The 17,221-nt window shown below is 34.3% G+C and overlaps 1 protein-coding gene across 5 annotated transcripts; it reads left to right on the forward strand.

Moving 5' to 3' along the window:
* The first annotated feature begins 1,375 nt into the window (after positions 1–1,375).
* Positions 1,376–10,249, forward strand: LOC111993978 (uncharacterized). Of its 5 annotated transcripts, none has more exons than XM_065761211.1 (16): positions 1,376–1,881; positions 2,806–2,856; positions 2,935–3,171; positions 3,513–3,611; positions 3,716–3,771; positions 4,063–4,174; positions 4,429–4,608; positions 5,030–5,299; positions 7,013–7,225; positions 7,328–7,534; positions 7,630–7,755; positions 7,872–8,174; positions 8,266–8,364; positions 8,464–8,939; positions 9,039–9,075; positions 9,905–10,249. In XM_065761211.1, the coding sequence occupies exons 1-15, from the start codon at positions 1,729–1,731 to the stop codon at positions 9,070–9,072; spliced, it is 2,616 nt and encodes an 871-aa protein (XP_065617283.1). In that variant the 5' UTR covers positions 1,376–1,728; the 3' UTR covers positions 9,073–9,075; positions 9,905–10,249. The 5 variants fall into 5 exon arrangements, with proteins under 5 accessions (XP_065617283.1, XP_065617284.1, XP_065617282.1 ...); XM_065761212.1 differs by having other exon boundaries at positions 4,066–4,174; positions 9,039–9,071; XM_065761210.1 differs by having other exon boundaries at positions 1,377–1,881; positions 9,039–9,071.
* Positions 10,250–17,221: the final 6,972 nt, after the last annotated feature.

The raw sequence follows: 17,221 nt of genomic DNA on the forward strand, positions 1-17,221 counted from the left end.
AGATCCGCTAATTCAACAATAAGTAGCAGCTTGTGATCATAAGCATCAGAACAATTCCATATCATCCTTTACACAACGCATGATATCTTCCTAGGAGTACAATTCTTGAGGGGGTAGAATCTATGACTTTCCTTGAACCAAATATGTATAGTCAACCTAAATGTGTTCCAAAATGAAGTCTTAAGCCAAACGGCTTGTGCTAAGAACATTCTCATAGCAAGTGATTACATGATTCGATTTAGGAGGGATCAAAGACCAGACACAATTCCAGATACTCTTTAAAATGGAATCAATCCAAAAAAGAAAACATTGAGCTGTAAGCATAATATAGTTAAAGGTAAGTAGTTAACTCTCTCTCACACACACATGAGAAATGGGAGAAATGTTCAAAGTTCGAACACAAAGGCATCCACAACACATATCAAAAACCATTGTAACCTTTGAGAACGAATATGATTTTTAACAAATAACTTTTCTAATTTTGGGAAACTCATATTATAAATAAAAAATTAGGAAAAAGATACACTTTACACCACATCGCTTTGATTAACTGTTATTTTAGTCAATTAAGTTCAGAAATTGTTAATTTAGTCCATTAACTATAATCAAGTGTCATCCTCAAAGTTTAAATTTTTTTTTTTTAATTTTTTATAATTTTAGCTTATTAATTTTGAACAATTATCATTTTAGTTTGTTAAATTTATTTATTAATTTTTTGATGTTTAGTAAATTCATAATAATCTTTAAATTTTATTTTAATGATAAAAATGTAAAACAACATTGCTTTAAGAGAGTTAATGGAAACTTTTAAACATCAATGGAAGGAAGGAAAACGTGATCATATTATCAAAACTAATAAACTAAAATGACAAATTTTAAACTTAGTGGACTAAGATAACAATTGATCAAAGGAAAATGGTGTAAAAACAATGCTAAGATCATAACTATTTACACAACTTTTGCCATAATTAACTATTTTTCATAGTGCAAAGTGTATTTTTACCCAAAATGTACACTTACATAATCATAAATTTCTTAAAAACTATGAATTTTGGTCAAATTACTTTATGGAATTGATATAAATATCAAATCTATCTATATAGATCATCTAAATAAATGCAATAATTACATTGCATTTAAAAAAAAAAACAAAGAAAAAGTCAAAAGTCTTGTAATTAAATTGACACATCCGCATGTACAAAGTGTTTGGAGGTGTAAAGAGAAAGGGTTCAAGTTGCGAGTAGTAGAGTTTAAGAGAGTCGGGGAACAAGAGACAATAACCACACGCGTCGCCGCGAGAAACCCGATAAAAGGAAAAAACAAGAGAATAAGAAAGGTAAGATGCACGCGCCACCAAAAAGCGTGAGAAAATATCAGTAACAAAGCCCATCAGGCAATGAACTAAGCCCTATAAATGGCGGGAGCCTAGGCTGGGGTCGAAGTTTCTCACACGCCCAATCATCTCTCTCTCTCTCTCTCTCTCTCTCTCTCTCACACTCCATAATTTACAGTCCCAAACCTTTCTTCAAAACCCTCCAAAATCCAAAACCCTTCACACTACTCTCTCTCACCAATCTCCACCACCACCACCACAAAAGTCCCTCCATCGTAAATTTCTCCAATTCTAGGGTTTCTTTTGGAGCTCCTCTTTTCGAAACCTAGGGTTTTTGTGTGCGTTAGAGAGTGAGAGAGAGAGTTGGAGCAGTATCGGAGCTTTGTTTGATTCCAATGGAGGTCTCGGCCGGAGTCGCCGCCTCCGCTTCTACGCGCGGTCCGTCTCTCTCGATGCCTCCTCCTCCTCCTCCGTCGTCGTCCTCGTCGTCTTCTGCGGCTCGCAAGGAGTGGCGCGCCGTCTCGGAGCATCGAAACGCCGGTGATGAGGTACTGGTTTTTTTTGTTTGTGGGCAACTGAAAAATGTGGGAAACTGGAGTGTGAGTTTTAGGGTTTTGAACGTTGTTTGATTGTGGGATTAAATAAAGTGATGAACTTTCTTTGCTATACTCGACGCAAATTTGATGATTAGGGTTAGGGTTTATTGGTGATATTGTTTTTTCTTTCTCTTTTATCCGTGTTTTATTTATGGAAATTTTCTTAAAAAGCTTTAGTTTTCACTGGAACCAAACAGTGGGTTAAGTTTGATGATTTGTTATGGGCATTGAGCTAAAAATGTTTGTCACAGTGGGTGAAGTTTGTTAATTTCAATAATTTGTTGCTTAACTATGAATGCCACTGCTTTACTGAGCTGGTGATCTTATAATGTTAAGTTGGCTGGACTATTTTCAGGGCCGAAACTATGAAAGGGATTTGAATTCATTTTCGGAATATGAAATTTTAATGCTGAGCTGATAATTTGAAATGTGGGTAAACCAAAAAATAGAGGGGAAAAGGAAAGTGTTAGAAACGTGGCCCTGAGGTAATCTAGGAGAGGACCTTGTGTTGTTGAGCTTCAATGACAATTTTATGCTGTTTGGTTGAAGTTATGGCCAATGAGCTCTAGCTCAACTGGCATCTCCTCCCCTTATAAGTTATAGGGAGAGGGCACAAAACCGATTGGGTGCGTATGTAACTTACCAATAAAAAGACAATGAAAACATATCTTTCAGTTTTACCTGTGTCAGAAATAATGAAAGTCTGAAATTTGAAATTTGTCTCTTCCCATTTCATACACCACATTATAAGTAATATTTTCACTTGGTGGGTTGAACTTGAGCTCAAAGCATTGGGGATTTGTATATTTTAGAGCAAGATTTGAAGCTTGGTGGTGAATTTTTTACTCTTTAATTAGAATTTTTTCTAATGCACAGGAGTTGGAGCGTTCGAAGTTAGGGCAATTGGATGAGAGAACTATATATGAGGTAAGGAATCTGATATCAGAAATACCTTGTAATGTCTATGAATTATTGAAAATGAAGATGATTTGCTGTTTTGTCAAGGTGCAGCAGGGCAGAGAGCCACTTGATGTTGGCTACTGTTCAATCACAGTGGATGGTGGCTTAAATGATGAACTTTTACCACAGAGACTTCATGATCTTGCTAGACAAAGAGAAGAGTTGCAACGGATGGAGATTGAAATTAAAGCCCAGCTAATTTCAAGATCTGAGATAGTGGAATTGCAAACCACCTTTGATGCTCGGATCAAAGACCATGCTAATGCCACTGCGAAGCTTCAAGTATGACTTTATAATTGGATTTAGATTATAATAGGTCTGCCATAGGAGTACAACTTGATTGAAATTGTTATTGTTAAGTAGTTATAGAAAGTAACATCAAGCAATTAATGTCATCATACGTCAATGTGACTACAAAATAAAGCTGGCGTGACCGAAAATAAAGCTGGCATGACTGGTTTTTCGTGTGAATTATTACGGGGATTCTTTTAAGCTAAAAGAAATCATATGTTCTTTTGAAATTACATGCTGATACAGGCTTTGATCTCTGAGACCATATTCTTTAAATATGCTTTTAATGGCCAGTCAATGTCATGCTTCTAAACGTGGCTTTATTTGGGCAGGAGCAACTCTGCGAAAGGGAGCAGGCTGTACATGAGTTGGAAAGAAAGATGGAAGAGAAAGATAGGGAGCTGCATGCAATCAAATTGGACAATGAAGCGGTTTGTTGAGTGCTTGCTTACTTTTGATATGTTCTCTATGCTGACGAATGAGCTATTTTGATAAACTCTGAAAATTACTAATATTGATTGGGTTGACTGGGCAGGCCTGGGCTAAAGAGGACCTTCTTAGAGAACAAAATAAAGAACTAGCATCCTTCAGGTATGAATTTGCATGCATAACCCTTTTTCTTCAAGTTGTAAGCGTGTATGTATGTGTTTGTTTTATGCCTTTAGTCCTTTCCTCTTCAAGTATATCATTTTTTTTTTGTTCAACCTCAACACTCGGTTGACTATGGGCGTTTACTTGAACAAGAAAAAAATTTCCATATATATTATTATGATTTCAATGACAGTGTCTTGATATATTGCTTCCCTGTTCTATTTATTGCCATTATTGAAATTAAGGTTTGAACCTTTTGAACAAATTTGGCTATATTGCTTTCTTCTGCAGAAGAGAGCGCGATCATTCTGAAGTTGAAAGAGCCCAACATATAAAACAGATACATGATCTTCAAGAACATATTCAAGAAAAAGAGAGACAACTTATTGAGTTGCAGGATCAGGTTTTTTATTTGCATTTATGTTGTACTGAAAGGCATCTCTAAATTGCACACATATGTTGAATAAATCATTGTTTTCTTATTAAAATTTACCTAATATTAATAATAAATGTTATTTTTTGGGAAATGTTATCATTGTAATGATAAATTATCTTCATGTTTTTTTCCCCACTTTCCCTTTTTTATCCTCGTGGAAATTATCACAGGCTTGGTATTGTTTAGGAGGTTCATTACCTGATAATGATCTTATCTTTCAGCATAGGGTGGCTCAAGAAACCATTCTTTATAAAGATGAACAGTTGAGGGAAGCCCAAGCTTGGATTACACGTGTCCAGGAGATGGATGTCTTACAATCAAATACAAACCATTCATTACAGGCTGAATTGCGAGAACGAACTGAACAATATAACCAGCTGTGGCTTGGTTGTCAAAGACAGGTAAGCTTGCTTTGGGATTCTATTTTGCACATTTATGGTGTGTTGAATAGAGAATTACAAAGCAGTTCAAGTGTGACCTGCTTTGGATTGTCAAAGACAGGTCTCTTTTTTGTAGATGAACTTGCACATATAAATGTACACATTCTATGCTTTTTGTTATTGACTTTAAATCTGATCTCCGTGACTGAACTTTCAAATTTTCTGTACCTATCGTTGCATTTCTCAGCAATATTTAGGTCAATTGATATTGACTAACATATACTGCACAGAATGTAATGCAGTGCTGTTTAATTTCTCCTGAGTTTAATCTGTTTGTTGTGAAGATTTTGAGTTTTTTGTTTTCCTTTTGTTGGGGAGGGGTGTTATTTCACTCTAAGATTATCATTTTTATTATTGTTTGTCTTTTGGGTTTTTTTGTCAGTTTGCAGAGATGGAAAGACTTCATATGCATACAATACAACAGCTTCAACTTGAGCTGGCCGATGCACGAGAAAGGAGTGGAATATATAGTGACGAGTCACGTATATCCCAAACAAATTCAAAGGATGTATCTCAGTTTGGACAAAGCAATGGAAACCAGCTAGATGCAAATGGAGGAGGTGGCACATCAGGCGGAAATTCTGGGGTCCTTCCAAATGGGAATTCTGACAATGTCTCATCTTTTGCTTCAACTGGCAATGCACCAGCCCAGGTAAATTGCACTTCTAGGGATTGTCTTTCTTTATTTTTCGACAATTAATAAATATGTGTACATTGAAGGAAAACCTGGAGTATATAAATATGCATGCAAAAGATTCACCTAAAGAATACATGCCAAGTTCAACCCAGTCTATGGAATCTAAAAAAGAGACTGGATGCAGCCAAAAGCAAGCATGTACTCATACAATGATCTCAAAAATAAAGACTTAAGCTATATATCATGGAGGTTCCACTCCATTAAATGTCTTGTCGATTGTTTTTCCAAAATAGTCCACATGGTACATAGAGTAGCACGTCAAATTGATACCTTGGGGCTTTGAGCTTTAATTGTGTTTTTAACAATGGCTACAATCATATGCATTATGCTACCATTTTGGTTTATAACGTTTGTTTCTAATTGTACCATTTCATTCATTATTTTTTTAATTTTTTTCATATTATAAATTTAATTAATTAAAATTAATTTTTTAAATATTTTAAAATTTAAAATTTATAGGTGTCATTTCATTCTTTCTTTTTGTTGCTATTTTGCAATTGGTTCCTTCAATTTATTTTGCTTGTTTTTTTGTAGGAATGTAACATTCTTTAAAGTGGTATGTTTTTGCCTGAGTTGACTACAATTATGCTTTGCTTGAGTTGGCTATGCCACTCTATCCTATCTAAGACCATATTCCTTAATTAACATGTTTTTTTAACTACTTCTATTAGTGTTATTTTAGGTCTTCTTCTCCGTCTTTTTGTTCCCTCAACTGGAATCAAATCACTCTTCCTCACTAGTGCATTAATTGCTCTCCTTTGCACATACCAAACCATCTCAAATGATTTGTTATTTCCTTGAATTTTCACTTATCCATCTTAATATTCTTATTTCAACTATGCTTATTTTATGAAGATGTGGTTTCTTGATAGCCCAACAACACACACACACACACACACACGCACGCACGCACACGTGTGTGTGTGCGTGTGTGTGTGTGTGTGTGTGTGTAATTAGAAAGATACTATTACAACTGAAAACTATTAATTTAAATCATAAATGTGGAAGAAAATGAAATATGTTTTAGTTTGTTTCATAACTAAATCCAGCGTTGTGCAGAATTCAAAAAGGCAGCAAATAAATAAAGCTAAATAATTGAGACTATGGTGGCAGGATATCTAGTGATTGATCAATGCTTTGATCCTTTAGACTCACTGGGAAGTTAGTTCTGTAGTTTGATTAGCAATAGAGTATAAAGAGATAGAACAGAAAAGGAGAAAAGGGAGAGATGACAACATTGATGCTGATTGACATAGAATGGCATGTGGGTGTGGTTTATAACAATTTTATAAATGTAATTTGAAGGAAATTTATGTTATATGGAAATATCTATGGAATTATATATTATAAAATTGAAATACTTTTTTTTCATTAATTTGTTACTTCAGAAACATATCTCTGGATGTTCAGTGGATAATTTATGAAAATTTAGCATATATGGCGCACACATACACATGTTCATATGTATGTATTCAACTGGTTTTTTATTTTTTCAATTGAAATTGGGACTTAGTTGTGGATTCTCTTGGGACTTAGTTGTGGATTCTCTGTTTTGGAATATATTTTTGGTGAAAGGAATGATTTTTTTTTTCCCATGTATAGGAAGTGGAATGAATAATTTCAAATATGTTTCCATAGCATTTGATGTTCTTTTGTGTTCACTTTTAGCCCGATCATGTTCCTGGTGTTCCAATTGCTCCATCCTCTCTTCTTGGAATGCCTACATACCTTCCACCTGGACAAATGACTGCTTTGCATCCATATGTTATGCATCAACAAGGGGTTCCCCAGTCTTTGCCATCACATGTTACTCCATCTCATATTGGGCATTTTCACTCGATACCTGCAATGGGTTCCCTCCAACAGTGGCAGAACCAACAGGTCCTGACCAATGAAAGCACTTTTACTGTTTTTCTTGTTATGAATCAGTATTACTATGGTAATAATAAATAATGTGTTTCTTATTGACCTTTTGGTTTTCAGGCTGCTTCAGAAGGTTCACAGATATCTGCGCAGAATGAACTTCCACCATCCCAAACTGATCAAAACCTATTGAGATCAGATGCAAACTACAACTATGAAATTTCTGTTAATGGACAAGGTCTACGTCAAGACTATCTGGATGTTCAAAACAGCCAAGGGGCAATGCCTGATTCTGGAATCTCGTCATCCACTGTGGAAGCAGCACAGGTCTTGTGAATAAAGTTGTTGCTGTTCTGATAATAGTTTGTTTTTTGGCTTTGTATGCACTATGTGACAGGACCCACCAAAATTTTTTGTTTCAGGTTCTTGAGTCAATTGATAGAGGTTACATGGTTGTCCCCCAATCTGAGCAGAGCCTGCAACAAATTTCTTCTCAATTTCGTGATGCTTTAAGATTGGATGCTCTTGAGCAGAACAGCGAAAACAAGGTTTGTCATTATTTTTTGTTGGTATTTCTGTTATGATGCAGTCAACCTGGTTACTCTTCATAGCAGCAGGTAAGTTGGCAGTGATTAAGATGCTCCTTGTACTTGAATTGTCACAGGAGCAGAATGTTCTAACATCAACTAATCATGGGTTAGAAGGCCAAGTTTTCACAGCAGAACAACCTGCTTCTGCTGCCAACCCATCTGCATCTGATACTTCAAGCCATTCTATTAATCTCAGTGAAACTTCTGTAAACAATGCCACTGGTGCAGCTTTGCCTGAATCATTTGTTTCAACTGGACAGGCAAATGCATTGGCAGTGGGAAAGACTTTAGAGCCTGCTCTTCTTGATGAAAGATCACTGTTGGCTTGCATAGTTCGCACAGTTCCTGCTGGTGGTCGAATTCGAATCAGTTCAACGGTTAGTGTGTACTCTTAGTCCATTGTAGTGTGCATGCTTTATTTATTTAATTTTGGGTGAGTTTTATGATTTGTTATTTGTGTTGAGACAGCTTCCAAACAGGCTGGGCAAGATGCTTGCACCTTTACACTGGCATGATTACAAAAGAAAATATGGAAAGCTTGATGACTTTGTGGTTGGTCACCCTGAAGTAAGTTCATTGGAATTTCAGAGTACATGCTTGCATTTTTGTTTTCTATTGGTTTATTTAGATGTATTAATTAATCTGAGAACCTTGAAATGTGATCAGTTATTTGTGATTGAGGGCGACTATATTCAGCTTCGAGAAGGAGCACAAGAAATGATAGCAGCTGAAGCAGCTGTTGCCAAAGTTGCTGCAGCTGCTGCGGCATCCTCTCCTTACTCCTCATTTTTGCCTTCTGTGGCTGTTACTCCAATGGCGCAATCTCACCGACTGAAGAAGGTTCCATCTGTTGATTCAAAAAGTGTGAAGACTGATGAGCCATCACAGTTCTCTGCAGTCCAGAATCAGCAATCAAATGGTGTTTATTTTGGTGTTCCTGGAGGTGTCACGAATGTTAAAATTTTGAGCAAATCTAAAGAACCTCGAGAAATGAATGGCCCTGAAAATAGGCATGTGCAGTCTACGTTTTTGACAGTTGGGAATGGATCAAATCTTGATAGGTCAAGTTTGAGCAGTACCCAAAGCGTGGGCTCAGCTAATGGGAGAGCTAACTTGAATTTTGCTGGAAAACAGCAGGGAAGGTACGGCTGAAATCTTCTAGCAAACTGCAGTTTATTAATTTTATGCCTGGGCACATGGTTATTGAAGCTTATTGAGTTATTTCTGTCCTAACTTGACAGGATGCCTGGTGCTGCATTTACTTCCAGAAGATAGTATGTATGCTTACTTTGACATTTATTTGCAACATTTTCTTGGATAGTCGTGCTGAATTGTTATGTTTGCAATATGTTATTTTCTTAGCCTTACATAATCAATTATTTTAATACCTGCTTGTGTTGCATTCAAGGGGTTAAAAATCAAAAGAGGTGCAGTGTATTGTTTGTATCAGCCATCATTTACACATTAAATAATTAAAATTATGGAAAGACATTTTTGTCTTTGAGGTTCACATGCTTGTTGGTGGATTCTGAAGATTTTTCATCTACCAATATATGCAAGTATTGGATTCTACCAAAAGATTGTTTAGCGTAAATGGCCCAAATTTCACGCCCCATTGTTCTGTGGGCATGCTGCAATATCTGGATCTATTAATGTGCAAGTCATTATAGATCCACCACCCCTAGTCCTTAATGTGCACAAGCATTAATGTGGTCTTTGATATTTCTAATTGGGTCCTTATACTTTTTACATTTTACATTTCTAAACTAATGTTGGGGCTTCTTGTCTGGTTGTCTTGTTGCAACTTTTGCTACATGATCTTTGTGTTCCGGAAGAGAGTCAGCAATAATAATTTTACACGTCTTTGGAAACTTCCAAGTTTAATGCCGGTAACCGTGTACAACTTATCTAAGTATTTCATTTTTGGTTGTGTATGCTATAATTGATTGGATACTTTGAGAAAGTTCAACAAAATTCTGTCAGCCTAACTTAGTTTAGTATTTTGTGGTAGGAACTTGAATGCAACCTTGACTTGTTTTGTTTTTACTGCTTAATAGTTGGTTTTGCTAGAGTACTTTAATTATCAAGTACCTTTTCTTGTTGACAGGAGTAGACATGGAAATCAAGTAGATAATCCCATGACCAAGAGTACACACACCACTCTGCAGATTGAGATGTTTTGGATGGTTACCGGATTTGTGGGAGAATGAATTATTGCTGATTAAATTGTCGGCATTCATCTCATAGAATTCTCCGATTGGAACTGTTATTTATTTATTTTTATTTTGCTTCCCTTTCATTTCTCTTACTTTTGCTTTGCTGGGAAACAAAATACTTTTGTGAGTGTTTATTTTATACTCAAAACCAAACTCTCTGCACCAGCAGTGATACTCATGCACACAATTGCTGTGCATCTGATATCTTATACCCCAATTGGTTCGGTTTCCTTGCACTTCCAAGTATCAAAATTCCGTTGCTGTTGGTAATGTACATGGTACCGAAAGAATGAATGCACCAGCTCACTTTTCAGCATTTAAGCTGATCTGCATTAGCTTTTCAGAAGCTCTCACATCAAATACAATAAGACTAAAGGTGCAAAAAGTTCACAACTGTTAATTTGACTAGTTGTTATTGGTAAGGAAAAAAAATGATGTTGGTGAAGGATCTTGATAAAACCAGTAATAATACCTCAATTCAACTAATGTGAAAAAGTGAAAATTGTTTGTTGGGGATATTACTAATTTTACTGTACAGAACTTACAATCCGATGTCACCAATTACTAAAAAATAATTTAAACATATTCATTTGGTGGCTGAAGCCCATTGCTGACATGTATTGTTACATCAGTTTTTGTAAACTTATTTTGTAAAATTGGTAGTATCTTTTAACACTATTCAATTGTTGTGTATGTGGGATTACTCTATCAAATAATTTTCACAAAGAGAAGTGTACTGTGTACATGTTTTCTTGATTTGTCAAGTGTCGTTGGTATGTTTGGTTTTATTTTATGGAGATGAGAATAAACCTTGAAACTGAATTTTAAACGGGTTGAGTTCACTTAACAATGAACATTTAAAATTCTATTTAATAAAATTTAGGCAGTGCTAAGCACTTTTATACTAAATTAGATTTTTTTTAAAATGGAAATTTAGATAATATTTTAAGAGAGAAAGAGACACTTTGATTAAAGAAACCTTTCTTTTTTTTTCTTTTTTTTCTTTTTTTGTGTGTAAAGAAAATTAATATGAAGTATTTTGTAATTTAAATAAGTAATCAAGTATGGTACATATAATTAAGGTATAACAATAAAAAACTAACGGGTTTGAAAATGTGAATCCAATACACAAAAGGGTTTAGACATTAAGCACTTCCTTACTGTCTTTATAAATTATGGGCAATATTTAGGTATAGTACTTAGGTGCTGTTCTTTAGCTTCCCTTTTTAAAATTTTGTCATGTGAAATTTTTCTTATGAGATGAAAGTGTATTTTTTTAGTTAAGAAACCATATGATTGAATCCTAAGAGAGAAACCTAAGGAATAGCATCTAAGGTACTGTACCTAAGTTTTGTCCATAAACCATTGGATTTTTTTTTTTTTTTTAAAATAACTATAAAACCCAAAGTATATTATTAGTTAGGCAACGTTTTAAACATATTTGTTTTCTAACAATTTGAGTTTAGATGACTCGATTTTTGGGTTATAAATTGAGTATATTGTACTCGAGTTTCTTATTTTGCCAGTAGTTGAGGTGGACACAGTGTCCACGTAGGCCCAGAAATCGAGTTCATTGGACTGGGTTTGTAGACCTAGAAATCGAGTTCATTGGACTCGATTTGGTTTAAAGGAAATCGAGTTCATTGTACTCGTTTATGGAAAACGAGTCTATTGAACTCGATTTCCTTTCGGCCATCCACGTGTCCATCAAAAAACACAGATCGCAGGCACTCAAAAACACTAAGTTCAAAACACATAGTGTTCTCACTCTCACTCTCATTCCCTCTCACTCTGTTGCCGTCGCTCTCAATCCTCATTCCCTCTCACTCTTAGTCTCAGTCTTAGTCCCTCTCGCTCCATCGCCGTCGCTGCCTGTCGCTCCGTCGCTGTCGCTGCCTCTCGCTCCCATCGCTCCGTCTCCGCCTCGCTCAACCTTTCTCCCTCAGACATTGATTTTAGTTGGCTTCGACTACCTCACAAAAGTAAGGACTCTCTCTCTCTCTCTCTCTCTCTCTCTCTCTCTCTCTCTATTCCTTACAACTGATAGCATCATATATGAGTTTGCTTTGATTATTTCTTTTTTCTGGGTTTATTGGTAATGGATGATTTTCTATTGGCATGCATTGTACTTGATAGATTTTGGGGGGTGCAGAGTTTGCTGCAAATACCATTTCTATCTTGTGAGGCATTTGTAACTTTGTATGACCAAATTTATGTGAGGAAATGATTTGTTCAATTCAAGTAAAATGTAGGATTTTGATTATGGTCATCTAGCTGGCCTTTAATAAAATGTGCTCAATAGAGCTTTTTTTTTTTGGGAAGTTACATATTTAAATTGTTGCTATGTGTTTTTCTTGCAACAATGGGACAAATTCTGCTGTAAGAAAATTACAATTTATCATTCTACTATTAAGGGTTGTGGCAAGGGGTATACAACTGTGAGTACTCCTATAAGATGTGACCATCCATAGTCTATGTTTAGGCTTCGCGATTGCTCCAACGTACCACATGCATGATTCATCAACGCATTTCACAGACAGTCTACTTTTGGTCGACCTACTAGTCATAATGTTTCTGTTATACTTTGCGGCGTAAATTGTTAATGTACGTTTCACCACCTCTTTATTCGCAAAAATCAACCCTTTCACAAAATTCATGTTCGCATTCCAAGAAGAATCAAATGCTTGTTGAACAACTTTAGTATCAATAATATTTTCCCAAGTATTTTCATAAAATGATGAGGCAGGAGGTTCATAAACGGGGGTCGTATTTGTAACATGTTGAACTCTAACATTAGCGACCGCATCATCTTCATCACATTCAGCCATATCATCAACATGAGGAATGTGAGTAATTTCATGGTCATCAACACCCCTGTCAAAGTCGTCTCACTCAATCCTCTCTTCGTACTCATCTCTCTCGTCAAGATCTTCCCCAAAACAGTCTTCGTCTTCATCTTCAACTACTGGAACTATAGAGGATTCACCTCGATGTGTACAAAATTGATCTTCATATCTATTTCCAGGTTCGCTCTCAATTGTTGTTGGTATCTCTTGAAAAAAGGGTGTATAGCCTCCTAATGTGGTGCATTGATTATCTAGGACTGCAAATTGTAAAGATGTAGTTGTTTGTACAATTTCTTCCTCTACGCCAACTTCCGCACGCGGCTCCAAAGTGACTTACAACTCAAAATTTGCTACTTGTTCCCATTTCTGCATCTTACTAAACATGAATTTCACATGTTTATCATCTGTTATCGCCATATATTTGTAATTAATGCATTGATTGAGGATTTCATGTGGAGAACGGAAAGTAATATGTAAGTCATGCAAAATAGGGTTCACTTGCAACTCTTTCATAATTTTTACTTTCAAATCATTCAGGGTCTTTAGCTTACGGTATATTATCATATAGTAGCACTGGATACCTGGACCTTAAAATGAGAATCCGTCATAAGGGTTGGCATTGCTAAGGGGTCTACCGTAGTATATATTTATATGGATCATTGTCAACCTATAGATCATCAAGTGCAATTGTGTTAGTGACAAATTTATTACTCTCAATCAACATCAATCACAAAACTTTGCGTATGAAATGCCAACAATACTAACCTCAACCAAATTTGCGTATACTCACCTCAGGTCACATACAAAAATATTCATCACCAATTTCATATTATTTTAAAATTCCAAATCGTTCTAGGGGCATGACTTTCAAAACCCATTCAAATAAGTTATGATGAACAAAAATATTATATATCAACCAGTTATCCATTGAAATCTCTGTTACAAATCTTAAACAAATATATCTTGAAATAATTTATGGTAAAAAGAGTGCATAGGATTAATGCAAACAAGGAGGTAGTGTGCCATAAGCACCGCTGAGGTCATATGCTATTTTTTATAGCCATCAAATCCATGAGGCAGGAACTTGCATGGTTCCTTTGGTGTCCTTTGATGGGACAAAAGTAAATGCAATAATTACTTGTTGACACACTTATGCATAATGCTTTTAAGGTTCTCAAAGTTAAGCCACGAACTGTCTTTGTTATAAAACTCTAGAAACATGAAATTAGCATCCCAAGGGTTTTGATAGTTAGGATTTGATCAACTAAAAAACTAACTTGAAATTCAATCTTACAAAATAAAAATTAAGAAAAAAGATAAGTTTGATAACAATATAATTTGATCCCAAGGATAGCCTAGAATTGTAGTGGAGGCATTGCAAGGAGTAAAATGGGATGGATTCAATATAAAAGTTGATCAAAAGGAGAAATTATCAATATTTAGTACTAAATATTCCCAAAATTAATCACAATATTAATTTTTTAAAAAAACTTAGCATATTATCACAATATTTACACTAACAAACAAAACAAATATTCCCATATGTTGTAATAACAAAATTAATCACAATATTTGGTACTAAATATTCCCAATAATCACAATATTAATTTTTTTTTAAAAACTTAGCAAATAATTTAATCACAATATTTACACTAACAAAAAAAAATTCCCAATATGTTGTAATTTAATCACAATATTTAGTACTCAATATTCCCAATAATTAATCATAATATTACTAGTCATTATAAACAATTTTTTCTTATGTAGATTAATGATCTTATATAAATGTGTCCAAATATTCAGACATTGGTTTGGCAGTAAGTAATCAAGTTCATCAAAATAATATTAATGTAAAAAAAAAAAAAAAAACTAGCAAATAATCACAATATACTAACAAATAAAATTAATCACAATATTTACACTAACAAAAAACAGAAACAAAACTTTTCCTAATATGTTCTAAATTTTTCTTAAAAAAAAAACACTAGCAAATAATCACAATTTTGTAAAAACATTAACTGAGATGTGTTGTGTGAGACAGCTTAGGAAAGTAAGTAGTGAAGAGATATTTTGAGTGCTGAAGGTCTGAGAGTTGAAGAGAGAGGTAAGGAGGAAAACAAGTCCCAACTGGGACCCACGGCAACACGTGGAGGGTTGGGGACCATTCATAGAAATTGAGTCCAGTAGGCTCGATTTCCAGCTCAGTACCCACATGACCAGAAACTAGTGGATGAGACTAGTAAATCAAGTTCAAAGAACTCGGTTTTTGTATCCAGAAATCGAGTTCAGAGGACTTGTTTTCTACCCACAAAAACCGAGTCCAATGAACTCGATTTTTGGTCCTACGTGGACACTTCTTCCACCTTAGCTGTTGGCAAAATAGGAAACTAATGACCCGAAAATAGTTCTTTGAACTCAAATTGTTAGAAACGAAATTTGTTTGAAACGTTGCCTAAATAATGATATAGTTTGGGTTTTATAGTTATTTTCTTAAAAAATCCTAAACTATTGCCAAGATTACTGAGGAATTTTGCACTGCTATATCAAATTTGAAAACTTTACTAGACTTGATGGAGTCCAAACATCACAACTCTTTGCTATGAATATCACCCAAAATCTCGTAATGGTACTTCTTTCCGATTTATTGGTGAATATTTACAATAAAATTTACAAAAGTTGTTTATTGGTTGATACAATTATTGATTATTACAAGCTTTTTCTTCCTCTCTAATTTGTAAGGGCATCTTTTGCAAATTCAACTATTCAAGCATTTTAGAAGTGTTGACAAAATATTTTGTCATATGAAAGTTGTGAAATTCACAAAATTATGTTTATAGAAATCTTATTATCTTTTTTTTTTAAAAAATTATTATAAAAATAAAATTTAATACAGAAGATTGTTGACAAATTTGAGTGGTTCTCTTTCAACCATATGGTTTCAAAATATTGAATAATTATACTTTAGGTTAACTTTTTATATCATATTATATGGTCTAATTTACTAATTAATAAAAATCCCGCATATTGCACTAGAGTCATGCATATAACATATATGTAAAAAAAAAAAATTAAATAAGGAGTGGCAAAGGTAAAAATAAAAAAAAAAGCAATAAAATTCAAATCCTTGAATAATAATTTTTATATTTCTTGGAAATAACAATTTAAGCTATACTACAGCCAGGGTTTTACACTCGTGGGCCAGGTTTTAACTTCTAACTTCTAACCTTGAACAACTTAGCTTGGGACCTATCACCATAGGTCCCACCTTATTAAATTTGGTCAAGAGATGTGAAGGGTGAAGACAAGTGTGGCCTTTGTTGTCTACTCTTCAAATTTCCCCTCCCACCGTATAGCTGTATATAAACCAAGTTGTTTGTGAACAATTGACTCGAGAAAACAAGTAAACTTCTATTTATTTGTTTAGAAAACAAGTAAAGTTTAAGTCTCAATTTTAGACTTGATTATTAAATTAGTCAAATTCAAACATAATACTGTGTTCGTGAATAAATTTGTTAATATGAGAGCTCAATTTAACTATATATAATATAACATTTTATATGTATACTTGTTTAAAATTTATTAATATAGACTTGAAATTGGATTGTATAAATTTTTTAATAGATTCATATGATATTAAATTATTATTTGTAGTTTATTAATGATATATACAATCTATTTATAATAAAAATTCATGGGATTGTGAATAGATAAAATATTTTAGTCATAGTTTCACAATATAGATAAAACGAATAAGTTAATCAAATAACTAGTGAACAAGTTTGAGCTTGCTCGATAAGAAAATGAGCAAAACTTGAGAATAAAATCTTGTTTGATATATAATGAGCTCAAGCTCGGCTTGTTTTTGAAGAAAAAATATTAAATAAACAAGTTTGAACTTTTAATACTCGACTTGGCTTGACTCGTTTACTGCCCTACTTTCCATATTTGGTTAAGAGTATATATAATATAATTCCTTAGTTGCTAGAGATGGATTTCAACCTTGAAGTTTCAGATGAAATTATTAAATATCAATTGAGCTACAAAATTCTTGTTAGAAAATCAACATATTTTTCAAAAAAAAAATATCAATACACAATTTTGGGATTATGGATAGAAGTTAAAACCCATGTAATTTATTATACATGCAAATCCATGCCCCAGCCCAATATATAGGTCGAATGACACCTGTAGGGTCAGATTTGGCAGCCCAGGCCCAAGAGGGATGGGTTAAGAGCCCAATGAACCCAAGACAATGAATTTGTAGAGAGTGAGCAAAAGAGTTGGGCTAGGTGTGAATCAAACAGAGATTAATTATATCTTTTAAGGATTCATTGACATAAGATTACATTCATCTTCCTTTAC

The sequence above is a fragment of the Quercus suber genome, unplaced genomic scaffold (genome assembly GCF_002906115.3).
Source record: "Quercus suber isolate HL8 unplaced genomic scaffold, Cork oak 2.0 scaffold_401, whole genome shotgun sequence".
NCBI classification, from domain to species: domain Eukaryota; kingdom Viridiplantae; phylum Streptophyta; class Magnoliopsida; order Fagales; family Fagaceae; genus Quercus; species Quercus suber.